General features: G+C 39.9%; 2 protein-coding genes and 1 pseudogene across 2 annotated transcripts; 2 read left to right on the forward strand and 1 right to left on the reverse strand.

Moving 5' to 3' along the window:
- On the reverse strand, positions 1–963 carry LOC150068909 (olfactory receptor 7D4-like). Its single transcript, XM_090329575.1, has one exon. It carries the CDS (start codon positions 943–945, stop codon positions 1–3), a length of 945 nt encoding a protein of 314 aa, XP_090185701.1. The 5' UTR covers positions 946–963.
- A 7,994-nt stretch (positions 964–8,957) lies between these two features.
- On the forward strand, positions 8,958–18,754 carry LOC150068910 (olfactory receptor 7D4-like). The gene is made up of 3 exons (XM_090330249.1): positions 8,958–9,043; positions 15,110–15,425; positions 18,334–18,754. Exons 2-3 carry the CDS (start codon positions 15,126–15,128, stop codon positions 18,469–18,471), a joined length of 438 nt encoding a protein of 145 aa, XP_090186375.1. The 5' UTR covers positions 8,958–9,043; positions 15,110–15,125; the 3' UTR covers positions 18,472–18,754.
- LOC150068911 (olfactory receptor 7D4-like) lies at positions 11,048–12,200 on the forward strand (annotated as a pseudogene).
- Positions 18,755–22,831: the final 4,077 nt, after the last annotated feature.

A 22,831-nucleotide genomic window follows, 5' to 3' on the forward strand; every position in this document is an offset into this window, starting at 1 on the left:
TTAGTTCTGAGGGAAGGCGATAGCTCTGCTGAGGAGTCTCCCCAGGGCCCCCTTCATGTCCTGGTTCCTCAGGCTGTAGATGAAGGGGTTCAGGAGAGGGTTGACCACTGTGTACATCACTGAGGCCACCATACTCTTGTGGGCAGAAGAGGACACAGCTGAGCTGAGGTACACCCCAAGGGCTGTCCCATAGAACAAGGAGACCACGCAGAGGTGAGAGCCACATGTGGAGAAGGCTTTGTGCTTGCTAGCAGTGGAGGACATCTTCATTAAAGAGGAGAGGATCTGACAGTAAGAGTACAAGATCCCGGTGGCAGGAAAGATCCCAAATAAAGCAGATGACAGATACAAGCAGATGGCGTTGAGCAGGGTGTCAGAGCTGGCCACCTGGAGAACCTGAGCTAGTTCACAGAAGAAATGGGGAATCTCGGTGCCCATGGAGAAGGTCAGGCGAACCATGAGCAGGATATGGAGCATGGCATCACAGAATACGATGAGCCAAGACACGAGGACCAGCAGACGACAGAAGTGAGGGTTCATGATCACCTGGTAGTTTAATGGGTGACAAATGGCCACAAATCTATCAAAGGCCATTATGACCAATAGTAAATTATCCATTCCACAAAACATTATGAAGAAAAACACCTGAGTGAGGCACTCTGGGTAGGAGATGTCCTTTCTCTGGGTCTGGAGGTTCACCAGCATCTTGAGGATGGTGGTGGAGGTGAAGCAGACATCGGTGAAAGAGAGATTGGAGAGGAAGAAGTACATGGGGGTGTGGAGGTGGGGGTCAGAGGTGACTGCCAGGATGATGAGCAGATTTCCAAACACAGTGATCAGGTACATGGACAGGAAGAGCCCGAAGAGCATGGACTGGAGTTCAGGGTCATCTGAGAGGCCCAGGAGAAGGAACTGTGGCAGTGAGGTGTGATTTTCCCCTTCCATGTCACTGGCTTTTCTCCTGCAGAGACAAGTACATGTTCAAATTCATTCACCTGGAACTCAGGCATACAATTCATAATTATTTCACATTATCAACACTGGGTTAATATCTGTGTGTGTGCACCAATTCTGGGTCTGGAGCTCAGTGCTTGGACACTGCTGTTCAGATTTTTCACTCAAGGCTTGTGGGCTACCACTGGAACTTCACCTCCACATCCAGCTTTTCTTTTGTTTGTATTTTATTGTCAGGGTAACAGACAGAGGCGTCACAGTTACATTAGAGGTGTCACAGTTACATTAGAGGCGTCACAGTTGCAATCATCAGGTAGCAGCTATATTATTCTTGAACATTGATATTCCTTCTCATGTTTTTCTCCCACTTTCCCTGCTCTGCCACTCAACCATCTTGGTTTCCCCCTTCCAGCTTCGTGTGTGTGTGTGTGTGTGTGTGTGTGTGTGTGTGTGCGCGCGCGCGCATGGTTAATTGGAGATAAGAGTTTCATGAGGCATACATATACACAAAGTAATTCCCTTCATCCATTAGAAAGAATGACCTTGAAGAATTCGATTCATAAGGAAATGGAAAGATTTGGAAAGGTCTATGTTCAGTGGAATAAGCCAGACAGACCCAGAGAAACACAGATTGCATGGTTTTCTTCATCAGGGGGAAGTAGAATGTGCCTATAAATCTACAGGTAATTATTCTGGCTGGCATTAAGCAGATCTAAATAAATAACTGAAATACAATAGAATCTATGTAGATCATAAAATAATTCTTTTTTACTTTCATATATTTTATTGTAATTAATAGAAGGGTTACATTATATTTGCCAGGCAGAAGGTGCATTAATTCACATACATTGATACCCTTTCTCAAGTCTCGGTCCCCATTTCCCTCCCCTCCACCCCCACCCCTCATCTTGTTTTCCCCCTTCCCTATCCAATTTCAAATAACCAAATACAAATATATGCAATATATCAGATAACAAAGTGAGATTCTGTAACAATATGAGATAACCAAGGGACAGCAAAAGAGATGAGAGATAACATAGTACATTAAGGACAACAATCATTCATTATATGGCTTTTGTTTCTATATCCTAGAGTTCCTTTCATTTAGCATCATACTATATGGCCTTATGGCAGTTCCTCAAAAGACTCAACATAGAGCTCCCCTATGACCCAGCAATTCCACTACTAGGCATTTACCCAATTATCCAGAAACAAGGACATATTAAATCCACTAGCACAACAATGTTCATTGCAGCATTATTTACCATAGCAAAGCTATGGAACCAACCCAGATGTCCCTCAGTTGATGATTGGATCAACAAGATGTGGTATTTATACACAATAGAATTCTATGCAGCTGTCAGAAAGAATGACATTGCCCTATTTGTTAGGAAATGGAAGACTAAGAAAAAATCATATTAAGTGAAGTAAGCCAGACTCAAAGGAAGATAGGCTCAATGCTTTCACTAATTTGTCTCAATCAGTAGAAACCTTGGCCTTTCCTAGCAGAGATTTGCAACAGAGCAAAACCTAGATACATAAAATAATTCTTTAGAAAGACTAAGTCAAAGGCCAACTGGAACTGGATACTTGCAAGGGGTTCAAGAGGAGAGTGGTAGAAGAAGAAATGAAGGAAATGAGTAGAATGCCATCAAGAGAGTATTATATGTACCACAAAACCTAAATGGTTTGCCAAATGGCAAAAAAGTCATTACATCGCTAAAATTAAAAAAAGTGAGGGAAGACATCACTAAAATTAAGAAAAGTGAAGGAAGAGGTAGTTTGGGAGGAGTTGGTGAGAATGTTCAAATGGTGATATTGATTGAGAGCTGCTCTGTCCAATAGCAAATCCTTTGTATAACCACTTAAAAATCATATCAAGAAAGAAAATTTGGCCTGGGAGTTTGGCCTAGTGGTTAAAGTGCTTGCCTAGCATACCTGCTAGGTTCGATTCCTCAGTACCACATACATAGAAAAAAGCCGGAAGTGGTGCTGAGGCTCAAGTGGTAGAGCTCAAGCCTTGAGAAAGTCCAAGGACAGTGCTCAGGCCCTGAGCTCAAGCCCAGGACTGGCAAAAAAAAAAAAGGAAGAAAGAAAATGTTTATGGACTTTACTGCCCTGGTAGGCTTTGAACTTTAATCTCACATCTCAGCTGCCTGAGTAGCTAAGATTACAGGCATGAACCACTGGCACACCTTTTCCAACGCAATTTTTAAAGTGGAAAAAGCTACACATAATAGAATTCTCCTCACTCAAACTTATATCTCTGATCAACTCTATCATTTGTCATTGGATGAATCTTTCAGAAAAAAATGCCATTTGAGTAAGTTCTGTCCAATCTACACCAAAATAGTGGTGACAGGCACATATGGAAGTGAAAGAACCAATTTCCAACCATCTCTAAATGCAGTAACAAGGAATAGGTGTGGACTTCCCGCCCATTTGTTCATGTTCTTCAGTGACTATAAAATGAAATAAGATACATAGGATTCTTGACTAAAAGACATATATATTACCAGCCCTTGGGGCTTGAACTCAGGGCCTGAGCACTATCCCTGAGCTTCCTTTTGCTCAAGGCTAGTGTTCTACCTCTTGACCCACAGTATCACTTCCAGCTTTTTCTGTGTATGTGGTACTGAGGAACTGAACCCAGGGCTTCACCGCTCTACCACTAAGCCACCTTCCCAGACCCTAAAAGATATGTTCGCTTGAATTAATTGACATTGAAGACTTACATGACAAATTATTTCATTTCTACAATCTCAGATATTCAGGAGGTGAAGATTGAGAAAACTGAACTTCCAGGCCAAGCATGGGAAAAAATACGTATGCGCAAAAACAAACAAATATATATATATATATATATGTAAGGTGAAAATCTATGTCAATTAATAAGCTAAAAGTAGTGACACATACTCCTGTACTTACAGCTAAATGGAGGTATAGCTAGGAGTTTCAAGGCCAAGGGCCAGCCTGCGGGAAAAATGTAGGACCTCTCTAAATAATACGATAAAGATAAAAGGCTTGGAGATGTATCTTGAAAGCTTAAGCACTTGCCTGTCAAGGGTGGGGATAAGTTTAAACTCTGTCAATTTAAAACTGAAAATTTCTTGAAGTCCTGCTTATCAACCTTTCAGTAAAAAAAATTTCAAGTCTTCTATAAATTCTAAATGTTTTGGAAGTACGGGAAAATGAAAGACCTTGTGGTTCAATAAAATATACTATGACTACATAAATATGTATTATACAGATAGACACGTACTTGACAAGACACTTGGATAGACAGGGAAGCCAGTGAGTCTTCTATCTAATTAACCACCAAAAACTAGAACAGGTATAGCTAAAGTAATAGAGCAGCAGCCTTGTGTGAAATAGCTAAGTGATAGTGCCCAACCCGTAGCTCAAGCCCCATGACACACACACACACACACACACACACACACACACACACACACACACACCCAAAGTATTCCAGTTCAACATGTCAGTTTGTAAGTACAATTCATCTTGATTAATGTCACCTCTTTCATTCTCCTTTGTCCCAATCTCACCCAGCTCCTCGGTTTTCCTACTTCTATTCAGTTCTGTCCTCTTTCAAATATTCACATGTAAATTATTAACTTTCTGATATATTTATCATTTATGGTAAACCTGACAAAATTAAAACTCTTTTCTTACTAACTTATATGATGCTCATACTTTTTTTTCTCTTATGTCAGTTTTGGTATTTTTATTCAAGGTCTAGGTATTATTCCTGAGCTTTTGTGTTCAAAGCTGGAGCTCTATCACTTGAGCCACACCATTGCTTCTTGCTTTTAGGTGGTCCACTGGAAATACGAGTCTTGGGAAGACATGGCTTTTGAATTACAATGCTCAAATATCAGACTCCTGAGAAGCTAAGTTTACAAGCCTGAGGCATGATATCCAGCTCAGACTTTAAGCAAGCACAGATGAGGAAACAAACCCAGTAAATCTTAAGCTGTTTTAGGAACATTCCATAAGGACTGAGAAGGTAAATGTCAGAAAACAGAGGAAGATGAAAGAAAACAGAACATCATGAAAGGCTATTTTTTTCTGTTGGGAGTCAGACTGTCCCATGAATCTGCATAATTCAGTAAGATAACCACACAAAGATATGAGCTGTCATGTATGGCCCCATGCCTAGACTCAGCTCTGTGTTTTCAGCAGTTCATTCACTCATCCCCATAGCCTTTCTCTAGCTATCAATGCTCCCTTTTTCTTTCACATCACACTGTCTCTGCTGTCCATCCATGATTCCCTCCTCAGGACTTACCAGGTGAGAGGTTTCTTCTTACTGTGACATGCCTAAGACCTCAGATGAAAAGCATTCTCTCTCCCTCTCCCTCTCCCTCTCCCTCTCCCTCTCCCTCTCCCTCTCCCTCTCCCTCTCCCTCTCCCTCTCCCTCTCCCTCTCCCTCTCCCTCTCCCTCTCCCTCTCCCTCTCTCTCTCTCTCTCTCTCTCTCTCTCTCTCTCTCTCTCTCTCTCTCTCTCTCTCTCTCTCTCTCTCTCTCACAGTAGAACAGCTCACTGGTGGAAGAAAAGCTGGGAGTGCACAAACATGTATGGAGCTCATTGACTTGTAATCACCAAAACAGAAGCCTGGTAGTAAAAGCTGGTCCCTGATGGATTGTTAGTGCTCATAATTAGCCATGTTAGTCTAGATTATCCTAATCTCTTAAGACTTGTGATAATTATAGAAAGAAGAAGATAATGATACTAATGTCCCCTGAAATCTTCAAGTCTCTCTGTGGCAGAATGTTTCACATTTTTATTATTATTTTACTTCATTGTTATTATAGAAGTGAGGTACAGAGGGACTGAAATTACAGGAGTCAGGTAATAAATAGATTTCCTTTCATATAAGTGTCCTTTCTCCCCTCTTTATCTCTCCCCTCCTGTATCTATCCATGAGCTGTATAGTTCTATTTCATCAGTGTCCAATGAGCTCCACCATTATACTTTTTCGGTCATTATACCTCCAGTTCTGAACACCCCAATCCTTCCAACAATGTAAACTTGAATATACCACATATAAGGTAAAGAAGACAGAAAAATCCAAATGAAAACTAGAAGAAAAAAGAGGTCTCTAGTTTCCATATGCTGGGGTTCATTTCAGTATGTATGTTATTTTATATGAATACGGAGAGGCACGTAGGCATTGTATTTCTCCCCTAAGACTTTCCTCTTTTGGTCTAATTGTATGTAAAATCCTGTATAATTTATCATGTCCCCATGTATCTTAGATCTAATTTCTACATATTAGAGAGAACATGCACAATTTGTCTAAACGTGGCTTACCTCACTTTGCATGATTTTTGTAGGTCTCTTCATTTCCCCACAAATGCCATTATCTTATTGTTTCTAATGGATGAGTAAAATTCCCCTGTGTATAGGTACCATATTTTTTGAATCCTCTCATCCACTTCGGGGCATCTGTGTTGTTTCCATATTTTGGCTATTGTGAATAATGAGGAAATGAATATGGCCCATGATACTCAGAATAGATGCCTAGAAGTGTTATGGCTGGATTGTAGGAAAGGTCTATGTTTAGTTCTTTGAAGAACCTCCAGGTTGCTGGTCAGAGTGGTTGTATACCGTAGTTTATAGTGTAATAGGACCCAGAGATGGGTGGACTATCAGACCACTCAGAACACAATCAGGATGTTAGAAGTTTATTGAGCAGGGAAGGAGCTGACACACAGGACTATGCCCCAAGGTCTGGATCTCACAGTGCAGCCTGGATGTGTAAAAGCAGGTCGTTTTTAAAGTTGTAAACCATGAGTCCTTTGGTCTTAGAATTTGTTGTGTGAGCATGAGCTGTTCAACAGCATTAGGTGTGTGTTTACATGTACACAGCTGTGCATAGCAATCATTTTAAGTTGATAATGTACTCTGTTCACATTTTCATTATTTAGCAATTTTGTACAAAAAAGTAGCATTTGTAAACACTGCCAGAATATTTTCTTGCTGGTTTGTAATTTTTTAGAGAGTGTTAACCTTGGTTTTGTTTTTTGTTTTGTTATGTTTTGTTGGTTCTTTGGTTTTCTTGTGGTTTTTTTTTGTGTGTGTTGTCGTTGTTGATGTTGTGGGTCTTGTTTTCATTTTGTCGTATGTGTAGATCTGTAAATAGAACTGCAGTGTTTAAAGCTTTAGTTTCCAGGAAAAATGAAGTAAGAACTCTGGACATGAAGGCTTGTGTGGGTGAGAAGAAAGGGTTTGAAGGAAGACGCCTTTCGGGATAAGGTGACTGGCAATTGTCAGGTGTGGGAATTGCTTAAATTTCCTGTGGGGTACATGATTTTGTAAAAGTATTTCTTGGGAGAAATACTTGGGAATAGGCAAACTACTAATTAGTTTAGTTTTGTGTTGTTTGCTACTTTAAAAAAATAGAAAAAAGGAAACATATAATATAATGTAAAAAAAAAGTTTTTAGGATGGATTTTGTAAATAGATTTGTTACAGGGTGACTGTTCTCTAGCTGTGATCTTACCACTTCAAATGGATGTAAATTGAATACATTTTGTATTCAAATGAATTTTGTATGGTAAAAGATCAATAAAAATATTTTTTAAGAAAAAAAGAAGTTGTTGTGTAAGGGCAGCAAATATGCTGAGGGGTTTCACAACAACAAATCCCACACTTCGTTATCTACAGGTTATTGGGTTAGTGTAATCATAACAGGATGTATCTGGTGAAGGTTGACTGGAAGTCTCAAGATACAGATAGTATGGGTCAACAATGGCTGGGGCTTTATTTCCAATGAACCAGCAACAAGGCAAAGGGAAGCTATGTTCCAATCAGTGTAGTACCAGCCTTGGTCAAAAATACTAAAGAATACCCAGTGCCTGAGTTCAAGCTCCTTGCCATGAGTTAAAGCCACTGTACTGGCACACACACACACATGCACACATACCAGGAAAAAAAACCCTCTGATCAAAGCAATCTATTATTGCAGTTCCAGAATTTTAATTTCTCATAATGTTCATGGTGAAATTATGGTTCTCAGGTTTGGTTTGTGTGATAACCCAAGTTTTTAAAACCAAGTTTTAAAATTATTAGAAATTTCAGCTATAAAACATGTTCCTGGATATTTGATGGTGATAGGTTTGCAAAAATATAAATTTGATAAATATTAGGCAACTTGTATTTTAGTTAGTGAAAATTGTATGTTTTCTATGTCTATTTTTACCCTAATAAAAGTGAACATTAAAATGAAACTCAGCGTGCTGTGTATGGTGCATGCCTGTAATCTCAGCTATGTGGGAGGTTTAACAGGATCATATATTTTTTCTGGTCATGGGATTTGGTCTATGGGCCTGGGTGTTGTCCCTGAGCCCAGGGTATCTCCCTACCCCTGGAACAAAAGCACCACTTGCGATTTTCTGGTGATTAATTGGAGATAAGTGTCTCAAGGACTTTTTAGTGTCTGGGATTGGCTTTGAACTGAGATAAGAGGATCACTTTTAGAAGTTGCTCCTGAACAAAAATTACAAGATGCTATCTGAAAAAAAATAAAGCAGAAAGATCTAAGAGCATGTTTCCAGTACGAAAATGCTTTTCTTGTAAGAATGAGGCCCTGTGTCCAAACCCCAGCAATGGAAGAATGACTGACTGAATGAAGACAAGTAAGAAATGATAAGCGTTTAAAAGTTAGCAGAAATTTGAAAAGGGGAAAAATTAGATCTAATCTATTCCAAGGAATGGAAGAATCATGAATCTACTGTAAAAAAATATATTATTGGTAATTCTTTCTCTAGTAATGGTAGAATTCCTTAGAGATTTGACCCTATAATAAGATAACCAATTTCACTAATGGTAAGCTCTGGGCCTTGAGCCTTCAGGGTCATATAAGCTCACTTATCAGCCTTTTCTTCTATGCGTTCCCTTCCATGGCTCCTGTACAGTTGTTTCTACACCTACCAGAGTCCTCTCATGACTACATATCTCTGACATCATAAACACAGGCCTGGAATTCACAGGCCTAGAATGTTCTCTGGGCTATAAGCCTGGGCGGGTCTTTAGATAAACACTCCTTGGTGATGACCAGAAAGAGAAGACCTGAACCCAGTAAGTGTTCATAGATGAATTTTAGCAGGGGTGTTGAAAGTTCTATTTGTTTGTTTTGATGACAAATGTGAGTTTGGATAACCAGACTCACGAAAATCAATATGAATAGCTATAGATGGAGAACTGTCAACGTTAGGTTCTTAGTATTTGAAGAAACCAGAAACCTTGAAACTTGACCAAAATTCTTTTCCTCTCATTTCACCTCCTTAACCCTCCACAGCTTGCTCTTTCCTGGCTTTCTTTCTCTTTCCTTCCTTCCTTTCTTCCTGTTGTTCTTTCTCCATTCATACCATTCTTTCTCTCTTTCTTTTTTTTAATTGTGATTAATAGAAAGGTTACATTATATTCACCAAATAGAAGGTGCATAACTTCACAAACATTGATACCGTTTCTTATGACATGGTCCCCATTTCCCTCTTGCTGTTTCCTCCTTCTTTCTTTCCTCCCTTTCTTCCTTTCTTGCTCAATTTCTTTCTGTCTTTTTCTTTCTCTGCCAGTACTGGGAATTGAAGTCAAGGCTTCTCACTCCTAATTGTGTTTCTTAGTTGACTAATTGAACTACATTTCAAAAGCCACTTCTGGCTTTTGGCTGACTAATTGGAGATAAAAGTCTTACGGACTTTTCCGACTGGGCTGGCTTTGACCCTTGAGCTCCAGATCTTAGTGTTCTTAGTAGCTGGAATACAGGACTGAGCCATCAGCTCTGGATGCAAGAATTTTTTTTTTCTGGTTTTCTATGTCCATTGAATATCTCACTTGAAAGAGCAAATGGGTCCTTCACTATTGTCCTACTTACTGAGAGGATTTTGAAGAAGACAAAAAGGAGGAGGAAAAGGAGGAGGAGAAGGAGGAGGAGGAGGAGGAGGAGGAGGAGGAGGAGGAGGAGGAGGAGGAAGCAGTCAGCCCTAACTTCTGAATCATGATTAAGAGATCTTTGTGCCTCTCTGCCTTTGAAATCTCTTCTTCCACGTCCATATGAATTATTGTCTTGCTATGAAATCAATAATTTCACTGGGCCCTTTTATTGCCGGATGTCTTTTTTTCACATTTCTCTTAGCATATGTTATATTGTGATATTTCATTGAGCTATTCAATTGTGATATTTTTATATATGAATATAATATTCCCTGATATCCAATCCATCCCTTCTTTCTCTCCTGCTTAGGCTCCTGCCCAACTTCCTGAAAAAAAAATGCAACAGGTTTAGTTTTTCTAATTTCCTACATGTGTATAGAAGGCTTCAACCATATTGAACCTCCCCCACAGATCCTCCCTTTTGGTCCCCTCACACACTCATAGGTACCCAGCTAAAAAGAGAATGTTTTATATTCCTCACGATCAATTTTAAAAATCATGTTTATATAGGCATACAAAGGAGTTTCTATTCAACAAGTCAGTTTATGACTACAATGCACTTTCATCAATGTTTCCCTTCCATCATTCTCCACATCTTACTTAACCCCACCCCTCCTCTCAAGCTACCTGATTCCATATATATATATATATATATATGGAATATATACAGAATAATATATATGTGTATGTATTATATATTTTATACAGTCATTGAATATTAGGATTATATTTGCCCTTGACCTCAGCCATCACTGAAACCTCGAATTCCAGATTCCTGGTATTTATTTTGTAAGACTGTAGTTCTTAGCTCTTCAGTGGAATCATACCAATTGAATTTTCCATGCATGTTCCATTGTACATAATATGCTCATGACCTGAGGTATCTCCACATATACTTATAAATTAGATCTAACTTCCATACATAAGGAAGAATCTGTGTCCTTTGTCTCTCTGACTTACTTCACTTAGCATAATCTTTTCCAGGTCCATCCATTTCTTTGCAACTCTTCCTGGTGGATGAATTAAATTTCATTGTGTTATGTGTCTGAATATGTAATGTGTATATATAGGTAAATATATATAATATATGTATTTGTCTTTTATGATCCTGTTATCTTTTGTATTCTAGAACGTCTAACGTCTGAACACCCTAAAATAGATGTGTACAAAACTATTCGGTTAGGAAAGCAGTCAAGGGTGAAAGGATTGAATTTGTCACACTGAAGACATATTTCTGAACATTTGGCCCCACAAGTGTGATTTTCATCTTGTGAACTTTGCATTTAAAGTAGGCAGAACCTTGTCTGCCTATCCATTTGTTTCCCTTTGCCAATTGATTGTTTTTCAATGAGTGTGTGGAAACAATGCAGAAACAAAACAATCTCACAAGTGTCTTAGAATTTCAGCTCCTGGGCCTCTCAGAGGATCCCGAACTCCAGCCCATCCTCTTTGAGCTCTTCCTGTCCACGTACCTGGTCACCGTGCTTGGAAATCTGCTCATCATCCTGGCCGTTACCTCTGACCCCCACCTCCACACCCCCATGTACTTCTTCCTCTCCAGCCTCTCCTTCCTGGACATCTGTTTTATCTCTACCACTGTCCCCAAGATGCTGGTGAACCTCCAAGAACAGAATAAAGACATCTCCTATCCAGAGTGCCTGACACAGATATATTTTTTAAATATGTTTATTGGATTGGATAATTTTCTACTGACTGTGATGGCCTATGACCGCTTTGTGGCCATCTGTCACCCCCTGAATTACCCACTCATCATGAGCCCCTCTCTCTTGACCTCTTGCTTCTGCTATCTTGGATCATCATGATCTGGGTTTCTCTGATACATGTTTTGTTAATGAAGCAACTCAATTTCCCCACAGTCACCAAAATCCACCACTTCTTCTGTGAACTGGCCCAGGTTCTCGAGATGGCCAGCTCTGATACCCTTGTCAATAGCGTATTTATGTATGCGATGACTATCCTGGCAGGTATGTTTCCTCTCTCTGGCATAGTCTTCTCTTACTCTAAGATCATCTCCTCCTTATGGAGAATGTCTTCCTCTGTGGGTAAGCACAGAGCCTTTTCCACCTGTGGCTCTCACCTCTGCATGGTCTGCTTGTTCTATGGGACGGCGTGTTGGGTGTATCTCAGTTCTGCCCTGAACAATTCCTCCTCCTATGGAAGCATGGTGGCCTCAGTGATGTACACAGTGGTCACTCCCATGCTGAACCCCTTCATCTACAGCCTAAGGAACCAGGATGTGAAAGGAGCCCTGGGGAGACTCCTGTACAGAATGGCCTCTTGACATGGAGAGAAACGTGGGGTTTACAACTACTTAATCCATCGTGTCCCCAAGGCAAACGTGGATCTCAATGTATTGATTCTTTTTCATTCCTAACAAACATGTCCGTTTTTAATATCTCCAGTGTATGTGTGTGTGTGCATGTGCCAGATCTGTGGCTTGAACACTGTCTTCTGAGCTTTTTTGCTCTATTACTCTACCAATTGAGGCCCAGCTCCACTTTCAGCTCTCAGTGGTAAACTGGAAATAAGACTCTCATCGAGTTTCCAGCTAAGATGGCTTCAACCTGTGAACCTGAGGTCTCAGACTCTGGAGTAGCTAGAATTGCTGGCCCGAGACACCAGAGGCTATGTTGATTTTCTTTTTTAAAATATCCTGTAGTACTACTTGGATTTGAACTCAGCATTTCACCGTTGCTAGGAATAGGCACTATCATGTGAATAATGTCTCCAACTTTTGGTGTGTCTTGTCAATTATGTGTCTATCTGTATAATATATATTCATGTAGGCATAGTATATTTTATTGAACCACAAGTCTTTCATTTTCCCTTACTTCCAAATGATTTGGAATTATAGAAGACTTGAAATTTATATTTATTTGTTTTTATTTTTGTTGAAAGTGATAAGAATGACTTCAAGAAATTTTAATTTTTGATTGACAAAGTTTCAACTTAGCCCCCTCTTGACAGGAAAGTGCTTACTTAAACCTACAAGCTACATCTCCAAGCCTTTTATCTTTATCTTATTTAGAAAGAGTCCCACACTTTTCCCTCAGGCTGCCCCCCGGCCTTGAAACTCGTAGATATACCTCCCATTTAGCTGTGAGTACAGGAGTATGTATCACTACTTTTAGCTTACTAATTGACATAGATTTTCACATAGATTTTTGCCCACGCTTGTTTTTCCCATGCTTGGCATGGAAGTTCAGTTTTCTCAATCTTCACCTCCTGAATATCTGAGATTGTAGAAATGAAATAATTTGTCATGTAAGTCTTCAATGCCTTAATTAATTCAAGCGAACATATCTTTTAGGGTCTGGGAAGGTGGCTTAGTGGTAGAGCGGTGAAACCCTGGGTTCAGTTCCTCAGTATCACATACACAGAGAAAGCTGGCAGTGATACCGTGGGTCAAGAGGTAGAATACTAGCCTTGAGCAAAAAGAAGCTCAGGGATAGTGCTCAGGCCCTGAGTTCAAGCCCCAAAGGCTGGTAATATATATGTCTTTTAGTCAAGAATCCTATGTATCTTATTTCATTTTATAGTCACTGAAGAACATGAACAAATGGGCGGGAAGTCCACACCTATTCCTTGTTACTGCATTTAGAGATGGTTGGAAATTGGTTCTTTCACTTCCATATGTGCCTGTCACCACTATTTTGGTGTAGATTGGACAGAACTTACTCAAATGGCATTTTTTTTCTGAAAGATTCATCCAATGACAAATGATAGAGTTGATTAGAGATATAAGTTTGAGTGAGGAGAATTCTATTATGTGTAGCTTTTTCCACTTTAAAAATGGCCTTGGAAAAAGTGTGCCAGTGGCTCATGCCTGTAATCTTAGCTACTCAGGGAGCTGAGATGTGAGATCAAAGTTCAAAGCCTACCAGGGCAGTAAAGTCCATGAGACATTTTCTTTCTTGATATGGTTTTTAGGTGGTTATACAGAAGATTTGCTATTGGACTGAGCAGCTCTCAAACATTATCAGCGTTTGAACATGCTCACCAACCCCTCCCAAACTACCTCTTTCCTCACTTTTCTTAATTTTAGCGATGTAATGACTTTTTTGCCATTTGGCAAAGCAATTTAGGTTTTGTGGTACATACAATACATTCTTGACTGCATTCTACTCATTTCCTTCATTTATTCTTCTACCACACTCCTCTTGAACCCCTTGCAAGTATCCAGTTCCGGTTGGCCTTTGACTTAGTCTTTCTAAAGAATTATTTTATGAACTACATAGATTCTATTGTATTTCAGTTATTTATTTAGATCTGCTTAATGCCAGCCAGAATAATTACCTGTAGATTTATAGGCACATTCTACTTCCCGCTAATGAGGAAAACCATGCAACCTGTGTTTCTCTGGGTCTGTCTGGCTTATTCCACTGACCATAGACCTTTCCAAATCTTTCCATTTCCTTATGAATGGAATTCTTCAAGGTCATTCTTTCTTTTTTTTTGCCAGTCCTGGGCTTGAGCTCAGGGCCTGAGCACTGTCCTTGGACTTTCTCAAGGCCAGAGCTCTACCACTTGAGCCTCAGCACCACTTCCGGCTTTTTTCTATGTATGTGGTACTGAGGAATCGAACCCGGGTCTTCATGCATGCTAGGCAAGCACTTTAACCACTAGGCCAAACTCCCGGCCTCAAGGTCATTCTTTCTAATGGATGAATAGAATTACTTTGTGTATATGTATGCCTCATGAAATTCTTATCTCCAATTAACCATGCACGAGCACACACACACACACACACACACACACACACACACACACACACACACACGAAGCTGGAAGGGGGAAACCAAGATGGTTGAGTGGCAGAGCAGGGAAAGTGGGAGAAAAACATGAGAAGGAATATCAATGTTCTAGAAGTAATATAGCTGCTACCTGATGATTGCAACTGTGACGCCTCTAATGTAACTGTGACACCTCTAATGTAACTGTGACGCCTCTGTCTGTTACCCTGACAATAAAATACAAACAAAAGAAAAGCTGGATGTGGAGGTGAAGTTCCAGTGGTAGACCACAAGCCTTGAGTGAAAAATCTGAACAGCAGTGTCCAAGCACTGAGCTCCAGACCCAGAATTGGTGCACACACACAGATATTAACCCAGTGTTGATAATGTGAAATAATTATGAATTGTATGCCTGAGTTCCAGGTGAATGAATTTGAACATGTACTTGTCTCTGCAGGAGAAAAGCCAGTGACATGGAAGGGGAAAATCACACCTCACTGCCACAGTTCCTTCTCCTGGGCCTCTCAGATGACCCTGAACTCCAGTCCATGCTCTTCGGGCTCTTCCTGTCCATGTACCTGATCACCGTGTTTGGATATCTGCTCATCATCCTGGCAGTCACCTCTGACCCCCACCTCCACAGCCTCATTTACTTCTTCCTCTCCAATCTCTCTTTCACCGATGTCTGCTTCACCTGCACCACCCTCCTCAAGATTCTGGTGAACCTCCAGGCCCAGAGGAAGGACATCTCCTACCCAGAGTGCCTCACTCAGGTGTTTTTCTTCATAATGTTTTGTGGAATGGATAATTTCCTATTGATCATAAGGGCCTTTGATAGATTTGTGGCCATCTGTCACCCATTAAACTACCAGGTGATCATGAACCCTCACTTCTGTGGCCTGCTGGTCCTTGTGTCTTGCCTGGTCATGTTCTGTATCGCCATGGTCCGTATCCTCTCATGCTTCCCCTGACCTTCTCTGTGGGCACCGAGATCCCCTATTTCTTCTGTGAACTAGCACAGGTTTTCCAGGTGGTCAGCTCTGACACCCTGCTCAATACCATCTGCTTGTATCTGGCAGTTGCTTTATTTGTGGTCTTGCCTGCCACTGGGATCCGGTAATCTTACTGTCAGATCCTCTCCTCTTTTTTGTCATATTTTTTATTGTAATTAATAGAAGGTTACATGATATTTGCCAGATAGAAGGTGCACTAATTCACATACATTGATACCCTTTCACATGTCTTGGTCCCCATTTCCCTCCCCCCACCCCGACCCCTCATCTTGTTTCTCCCCCCCGTTTCCTATCCAATTTCAAATAACCAAATACAAATATATGCAATACATCAGGTAACAAAGTGAGATACTGTAACAAAATGAGATAACCAAGGGACAGCAAAAGAGATGAGAGATAGCATAGTACCTTAAAAACAACAATCATTCATTATATGGCTTATGTTTCTATATCCTAGAGATCCATTCATTTAAAGTCCTACTATATTTCCTTTTGTATCAAGGTTTTGCTCTATTGCTAATCTCTGCTAGGAGAGCCCAAGGTTTCTACTGATTATGACAAATGAGGGAAACCATTGAGCCTAAGTTCCTTTGAGTCTGGCTTACTTCACTTAATTTGATTTTTTTCTAAGACTTTCCATTTCCTAACAAATGGGGCGATGTTGTTTTTTCTGACAGCAGCACAGAATTCCATTGTGTACAAATACCACAACTTGTTGATCCACTCATCAACTGAGGGACATCTAGGTTGGTTCCATATTTTTGCTATGGTGAATAATGCTGCCATGAACATTGTTGTGCTAGTGGATTTAGTATGCCCTAATTTCTGGATGGTTGGGTAATTGCCAAGTAGTGGAATTGCTGGGTCATAGGGGATCTCTATGTTTAGCTTTTTGAGGCACTGACATACTGCTTTCCATAGTGGTTGAACGAGTTTGCACTCCCACCAACAGTATAGTAGTGATCCCTCCTGGACACATCCCCTCCAGCATCTGTTATTATTCGTTTTCCTGATCCTGGCCATTCTAACTGGAGTGAGGTGGAACCTTAGAGTTGTTTTGATTTGCATTTCTTTTATGACCAGAGATGTTGAGCATTTCTTCATGTGTCTATAGGCCATTTTTGTTTCTTCTTCAGAGAAGACTCTCTTTAAGTCTTTGGCCCATCTTTTAATGGGATGGTTGTTACTTTGGAGATTAGTTTTGGAGTGATTCAATTTTTTGAGCTGTTGATATATTTTAGATATGAGGCCTTTGTCTGTTGTATGGTTGGTGAAGATCTTCTCCCACTCTGTTGGCTTCCTAATTAATTTACTAGCTATGTCCTTTGCCATACAAAAGCTCTGCAGTTTAATGCAGTTCCACTTATCCAGCCTTTCTCTGATTTGTTGTGATTCTTGGTCCTTATTAAGAAAGTTTCATCCTGTGCCAAGGAGGCCTAGTGTATCTCCTATGCCTTCTTGTAAAGTTTTCAGAGTGTCGACTTTTACCTCCAGGTCTTTGATCCATTTGGAGTTAATTCTAGTGCAAGGTGACAAAGAAGGATCCAACTTTAGTTTTCTGCAATTGCTTAACCAGTTCTGCCAGTACCACTTGTTGAAGAGGCTATCTTTCTTCCATTCTATTTTTTGGCTCCCTTGTCAAAGATTAGGTGGCCATAGGTCTGTGGTTCAATATCTGGGTCTTCAGTTCTATTCCAGTGGTCTTCAGGCCTGTTCTTGTGCCAGTAGCAACCTGTTTTGATGACTATAGCTCTGTAATACAGTGTAAAGTTTGGAATTGAAATTCCTCCTGCGCTGTTCTTTCTGCTAAGAAGTGTTTTTGCTATACACGGGGTCTTTTATTATTCCATATGAAATTTTGGATTGCCTCTTCTATTTCTTTAAAGAATGACATTGGGATATTGTTGGGTATTGCGTTGAATTTGTAGATAGCCCTTGGAAGATTGTCATTTTCACGATGTTGATTCTTCCAATCCAGGAGCATGGGAGGTTTTTCCATTTCCTCAGTTCTGCTTTAGTTTCGTTTTTCAGGGTTTTAAAGTTTTCATCAAAAAGGTCCTTTACATTCTTAGTTAAGGTAATTCCTAGGTACTTTATTTTCTTTGAGGCTATTGCAAAATGAAGATGTCCTGTCACTCGCACTTCTCGTCCAGCAAGAAAGAACGCACGACACACAGGTTACAGCTAAAGCAGGATCCTTTATTCTTCTCTCTCTTCCTTTCCTCTTCTCCTCCCCCTCCTTCCTCTCTCCAGGCTGCTATATACAGGCAGTGGGCCAATCAACTCATGCCAGCTCACCCAGGCCCTCCAATCACTGTTTCACATGCTCCAGTCATGCACCCTGTATGCATCTGGCCATGCAGAGACCAGGCTTCCGCTAACAATGGCAGCACTCCCCAAAATGGATGCTGGCCTTCATCCGCTCATGCAGGGGATATCCCTGAGTCAAGCAGCCACCAGCACCGCAGGCGGCCCCACAGTGAAAGGGGGACGCTTGCCTCCAGGTCCCGCCACCGCGCTGGAGGGGCCGGGCTCCCCACAATGACCTCTACCGCTAGCAAGCACAAGGCCTTGTCCATCTGTGGCTCTATCTCTGTGTGGTCTCCTTGTTCTATGGGAGAGCCCTTGGGTTGTATCTCAGCTCCGCTGTGTCCTATTCTCCCCACAGATGCATGGTGGCTTCAGTGATGTACACAGCAGTCAGCCCCCTGCTGAGCCCGTTCATCTACAGCCTGAGGAACCAGGATGTGGAAAGGGCCCTGGGGAGACTGCTAAGACTTGTCACCTTTCTTTCCTGGATCCCTGACCTCACAATGAAATGGAAATTGTGGCCCTTAAAGCACATTTTGTGAATTTCTGTACACTGTTTTTCTATAAGAAAAAGATTGTGTGGCAATCATGGTGCCCTTTTAGTTTGGAAAGTTCATTGCATGAGGTTGTCCCTCAGCCAAAGATCATGATACTCTATAAATATGACAAGAAAACATCATCTAACTGTCACTTTCAAATATTTGTTTCACTATATAAAAATGTGGAATTATTATACTTTGACTCTTTCATGAATTGCTAAATTATTTGTGAACTCTTAATCTTCTGGACTCTCATTAACTCTTATTATTCTTGTAAAATAAACTTCTTATTTGTTATTTATGAAGTATGTCATTTATGATGATGTTTCCACACTTGATGGTATTTTTTAATGGGCACAAAAACATGAGAAGGGGTATCAATGTGTGTGAAATAATGCACCTTCTATCTGGTGAATATAGTTGTAACCCATTAATTACAGTTAAAAAACATGTTGAGCTCTATAAACAGATGAGTATTATTTAGTAGTATAGAAAAATATCATTTTTGTCATTTGTGGAAAAAAGCAGGTTGAACTGTGGACTATTAGACGAAGAAATACAGGTCAAGAAAGAGAAATATACTATGTCTTTCTTCCTATGGGGGAAAACTCCAGATATATAGAAAAGTGAAACTCATTATTTTTTCAGTTAATAAAAAATGTTGTCTATCTTCCATATTGAATAATATTTGGAAGGCAGTTAAATCTCTTTATCTGCAGACATTTCTCTAGAGACTTAACCATAAACCAATGATACTTGGATTTTTGTCTCTTCTAGAACTATGTATTACTAAATGAGATTTATCGTTATTTTTAAATCAAACAAAAAGGAGTTAAATTACTTGGAACAAAATAAATCTATTATTTTCAATGGCCGTCTAAACTGACTTAAATTTGGCTGCAATTTTTTTCCATACTTCAATTTTCTTGGTACCATAGAGAACTATTATATTTGGAGAATGGATAAACAATTGAATAATTTATTTAGCAAGGAATTTTGATAATGCAACTATTAACACACTAGACACATTAAACACATCCCTGTTGACCATCCTTTGTAACTGATTTAAAACCACAACTGTCCTGAGGACAGATTTCACAGAGAGTTTCTATTACAGTTACCAGAGACCGGCGATGTCTTCATAGAAAAAAAATATTCAATAGATAAAAAAGAAAAGGAGAAAAAATAAGTGAGTTATAGTGAGTTATAGAATTTACTTCAGACACAGAAGAAATGGGAACAAATTTTTATGTAGTATTTAGGTGTGAAGTCCCTATCCTTAGGGAAAAAAGATCCAATTGCACAAAATGTACTAATCCCCACCCTCCCCCCCTGCTATTTATTTGGTTTCCTCCATCATCCACTGGAACCTAGACAATCTTTCCCCACAAATTATGTTCTGCAGAGCCTTTTAAGCTTCTTCACTCTTTCTTACACATTGCCATTTTCCTTTGTATTTTCTGTTGTTAGTGGCCTATATTGATTGCCATATGCTTTTGTTCTTGTTAACAATCCCTATAATTTTGTAGCAAAAAAATTACATGGCCAAGTGGTGGTGGTTCATACCTGCAATTGTAGCTATTCAGGAAGCTGAGGCCTGAGGAACACAGTTTGAAGCCAGACTAGATAAGAAGTCAATAGGCTTCTTACTTCTAGTTAACCAACAAATAACCATGAGTGGAACTGTGGCTCAAGTGGTAGAGCACTAGCCTTGAATGAAAAAGTTCAGGGATAATACCTAAGTAGTCCCTGAGTTCAAGATCAGGGTTGATAATGTGAAATAACAGTTGAGTTCAAGTGAATGAGTTGTAGTAAAAAAAAAAAAGGACAAACTTGTATTATTATACAATTAGTTTTGTCAGGACAAAATTGCAACCTATTCGTGTGTGTGTGTGTGTGTGTGTGTGTGTGTGTGTGTGTGAATATATCTGCCAGCGCTTATGTTTAAACTCAGGGCCTGGGCAATATGCCATATCTCTTTTGTCTCTAGGCTAATTCTCTACCACTGAAGTCCCACTTACAGGTTTTTGGTGGTTATTTGGAGATAAGAGTTTCACAGACTTTCCTGCCTCAGCTGGCTTTGAACCTCGATTCCCAGATCTCTGAATAGCTAGAATTACAGTCTTGAGCCACCAGTGCCCAAACTTCAATCCTCTAGGATCCCTCTTAGCATATGACAGGATTCATGTGAGTCACTCATAAGAGAAAAACATGAGAGCTACACAAAATCTCAGATCCACACAAGATCCCAGCTTCTCCAGTGGGAGAGGAACACCCAGGCTGAGTGCCAGAAGTTTTATTGTAGGGGTAGAGATTCAGTCCTTCTTGGCCCTTATCCTCGTAGTCCCCATCACACCATCTTTTCAAATCCCTCTGGAGTACAGCTCCCCTTCAGTCAACCAACTGCAAATTCTGTTCTCTGCTCTTAGAATGCCTCTGGGTGCTAGGAGAGATTGCAGGTGACCCATCTCAGAGCCCAAGCATTGCTAGCGTTTAGGACCATCGCCCATTCCCTTTCTCACCCATTTGAAAGGCCAAGAGTCTTTGGTCAATTTCATTGATTTCTATTCAACAGGCATTAAGACTCTTGACTTGCTTGAATCACTGTGATTGTAAGCACACAGCTCACAAACATGCATTTGTTTCTTATTTAACCTTGAATGTTCTATATCAATCAGGCCTAATAGCAGTTTTTAGGGTAGCAGTTCTATAAATGTGAATAGTAGCTTTTTTGTTTTTTTTTGTCTCATATATTTTTTATTGTATTTAATAGAAGGGTTCCATTATATTTGCCAGGTAGAAGGTGCATTAATTCACATACATTGATACCCTTTCTCATGTCTTGGTCCCCATTTCCCTCCCTGCCACCCCCATCCCTCATCTTGTTTTCCCCCTTCCCTATCCAATTACAAATAGCCAAATGCAAATATATCCAGTACATCAGATAACAAAGTGAGATACTGTAACAATATGAGATAACCAAGGGACAGCAAAAGAGATGAGAGATAATATAGTACATTAAGGACAACAATCACTCATTATATGGGTGTTGTTTCTATAGCCTAGAGTTTCTTTCATTTAGCATCATACCATATGGCCTTATGTATCTAGGTTTTGCTCTATTGCAAATCTCTGCTACGAGAGCCCAAGGGTTTCTACTGATTATGACAAATGAGGGAAATCACTCTCACTAGTCAATTGCTTCTTCAAAAACAGCCCTCTTTATTCTACATGGAGCTTGTTTGTTTCTTGCAAAATCTTTTTTTTGCCAGTCCAGGGCCTTGAGTTCAGGGCCTGAGCATTGTCTTTGGGCTTTCTCAAGGTTAGAGCTCTACCACTTGAGCCACAGCATGACTTCTGGCTTTTTTATATACATATATGATACCAATGAAATGAACCCAGGTCTTTGTGCATGCTAGGAAAGCATTCTAACACTAGGCCAAACTACCAGCTCTGTAAAATCTAATCTCTTACATATACGATCGCTTCCTTTCTGAATCTGCATGATTTAGCTCATGATGTATCTCTAGGCTTATCCATTGTCCTGAATAATGACATGATTTCCTGTTGTTTTGTGTGTGTCTTGTCAAGTATGCATCTATCTGTATAATACATCATATATGTATACAACACTCATTTATTTGTGCAGACTTTCATTTTTTAATACTTTAAGATGGTTTGGGGTTTATAGAATTCTTGAAATTTGTATTTTGGATTGACTGGGGTTTAAACCCTTAGCCCCATCATTGTTAGGTAAATGCTTAAGTATCCAAGGCACATCTCCAAGCCTTTTGACTTATTCACGGAGGGTCTTACACTTCCTCCAGGCAGGCCTCACAACATGAACCTCCTAGGTATACCTCTCCTCTTGAACTGTGATTATGGGAACATATATAACCACGTTCAGCTTATTAATCGACAATGGGTTCATTTTATTTATGTTTGTTTTTTACCATGAACAGCCTGAAATTTCTATTTTCCCTATCTCTATTTCCTGAATATCTGAGATAGCATACACGAGCTAATATCCAAAGTAAGATTTCAATATTTTATTTGATTCAATCAGAAATATATTTTATCTGTGAATTCTGGTAATGTAATTCAGTCTGTAATCACTGAAGAACCTATACAAATTACCAGAAGCCCAATGCCTATTCCTTGTGACTGATTTTAGAGATAGTTGGGGATTGGGTCCTTTCTCCTATCTGTGTCTGTCATTGTTTTGGTTCAGGTTGGAAAGAATTCACCCGAATGGGCTTTTTCTGTAATATTCATCTGTTGAGAAATAATACAGTTGGTCAAAAGATGAGGAGAATT

The sequence above is a fragment of the Megascapheus bottae genome, chromosome 1, assembly GCF_031878675.1.
Source record: "Megascapheus bottae isolate mThoBot1 chromosome 1, mThoBot2.hap1, whole genome shotgun sequence".
NCBI classification, from domain to species: domain Eukaryota; kingdom Metazoa; phylum Chordata; class Mammalia; order Rodentia; family Geomyidae; genus Megascapheus; species Megascapheus bottae.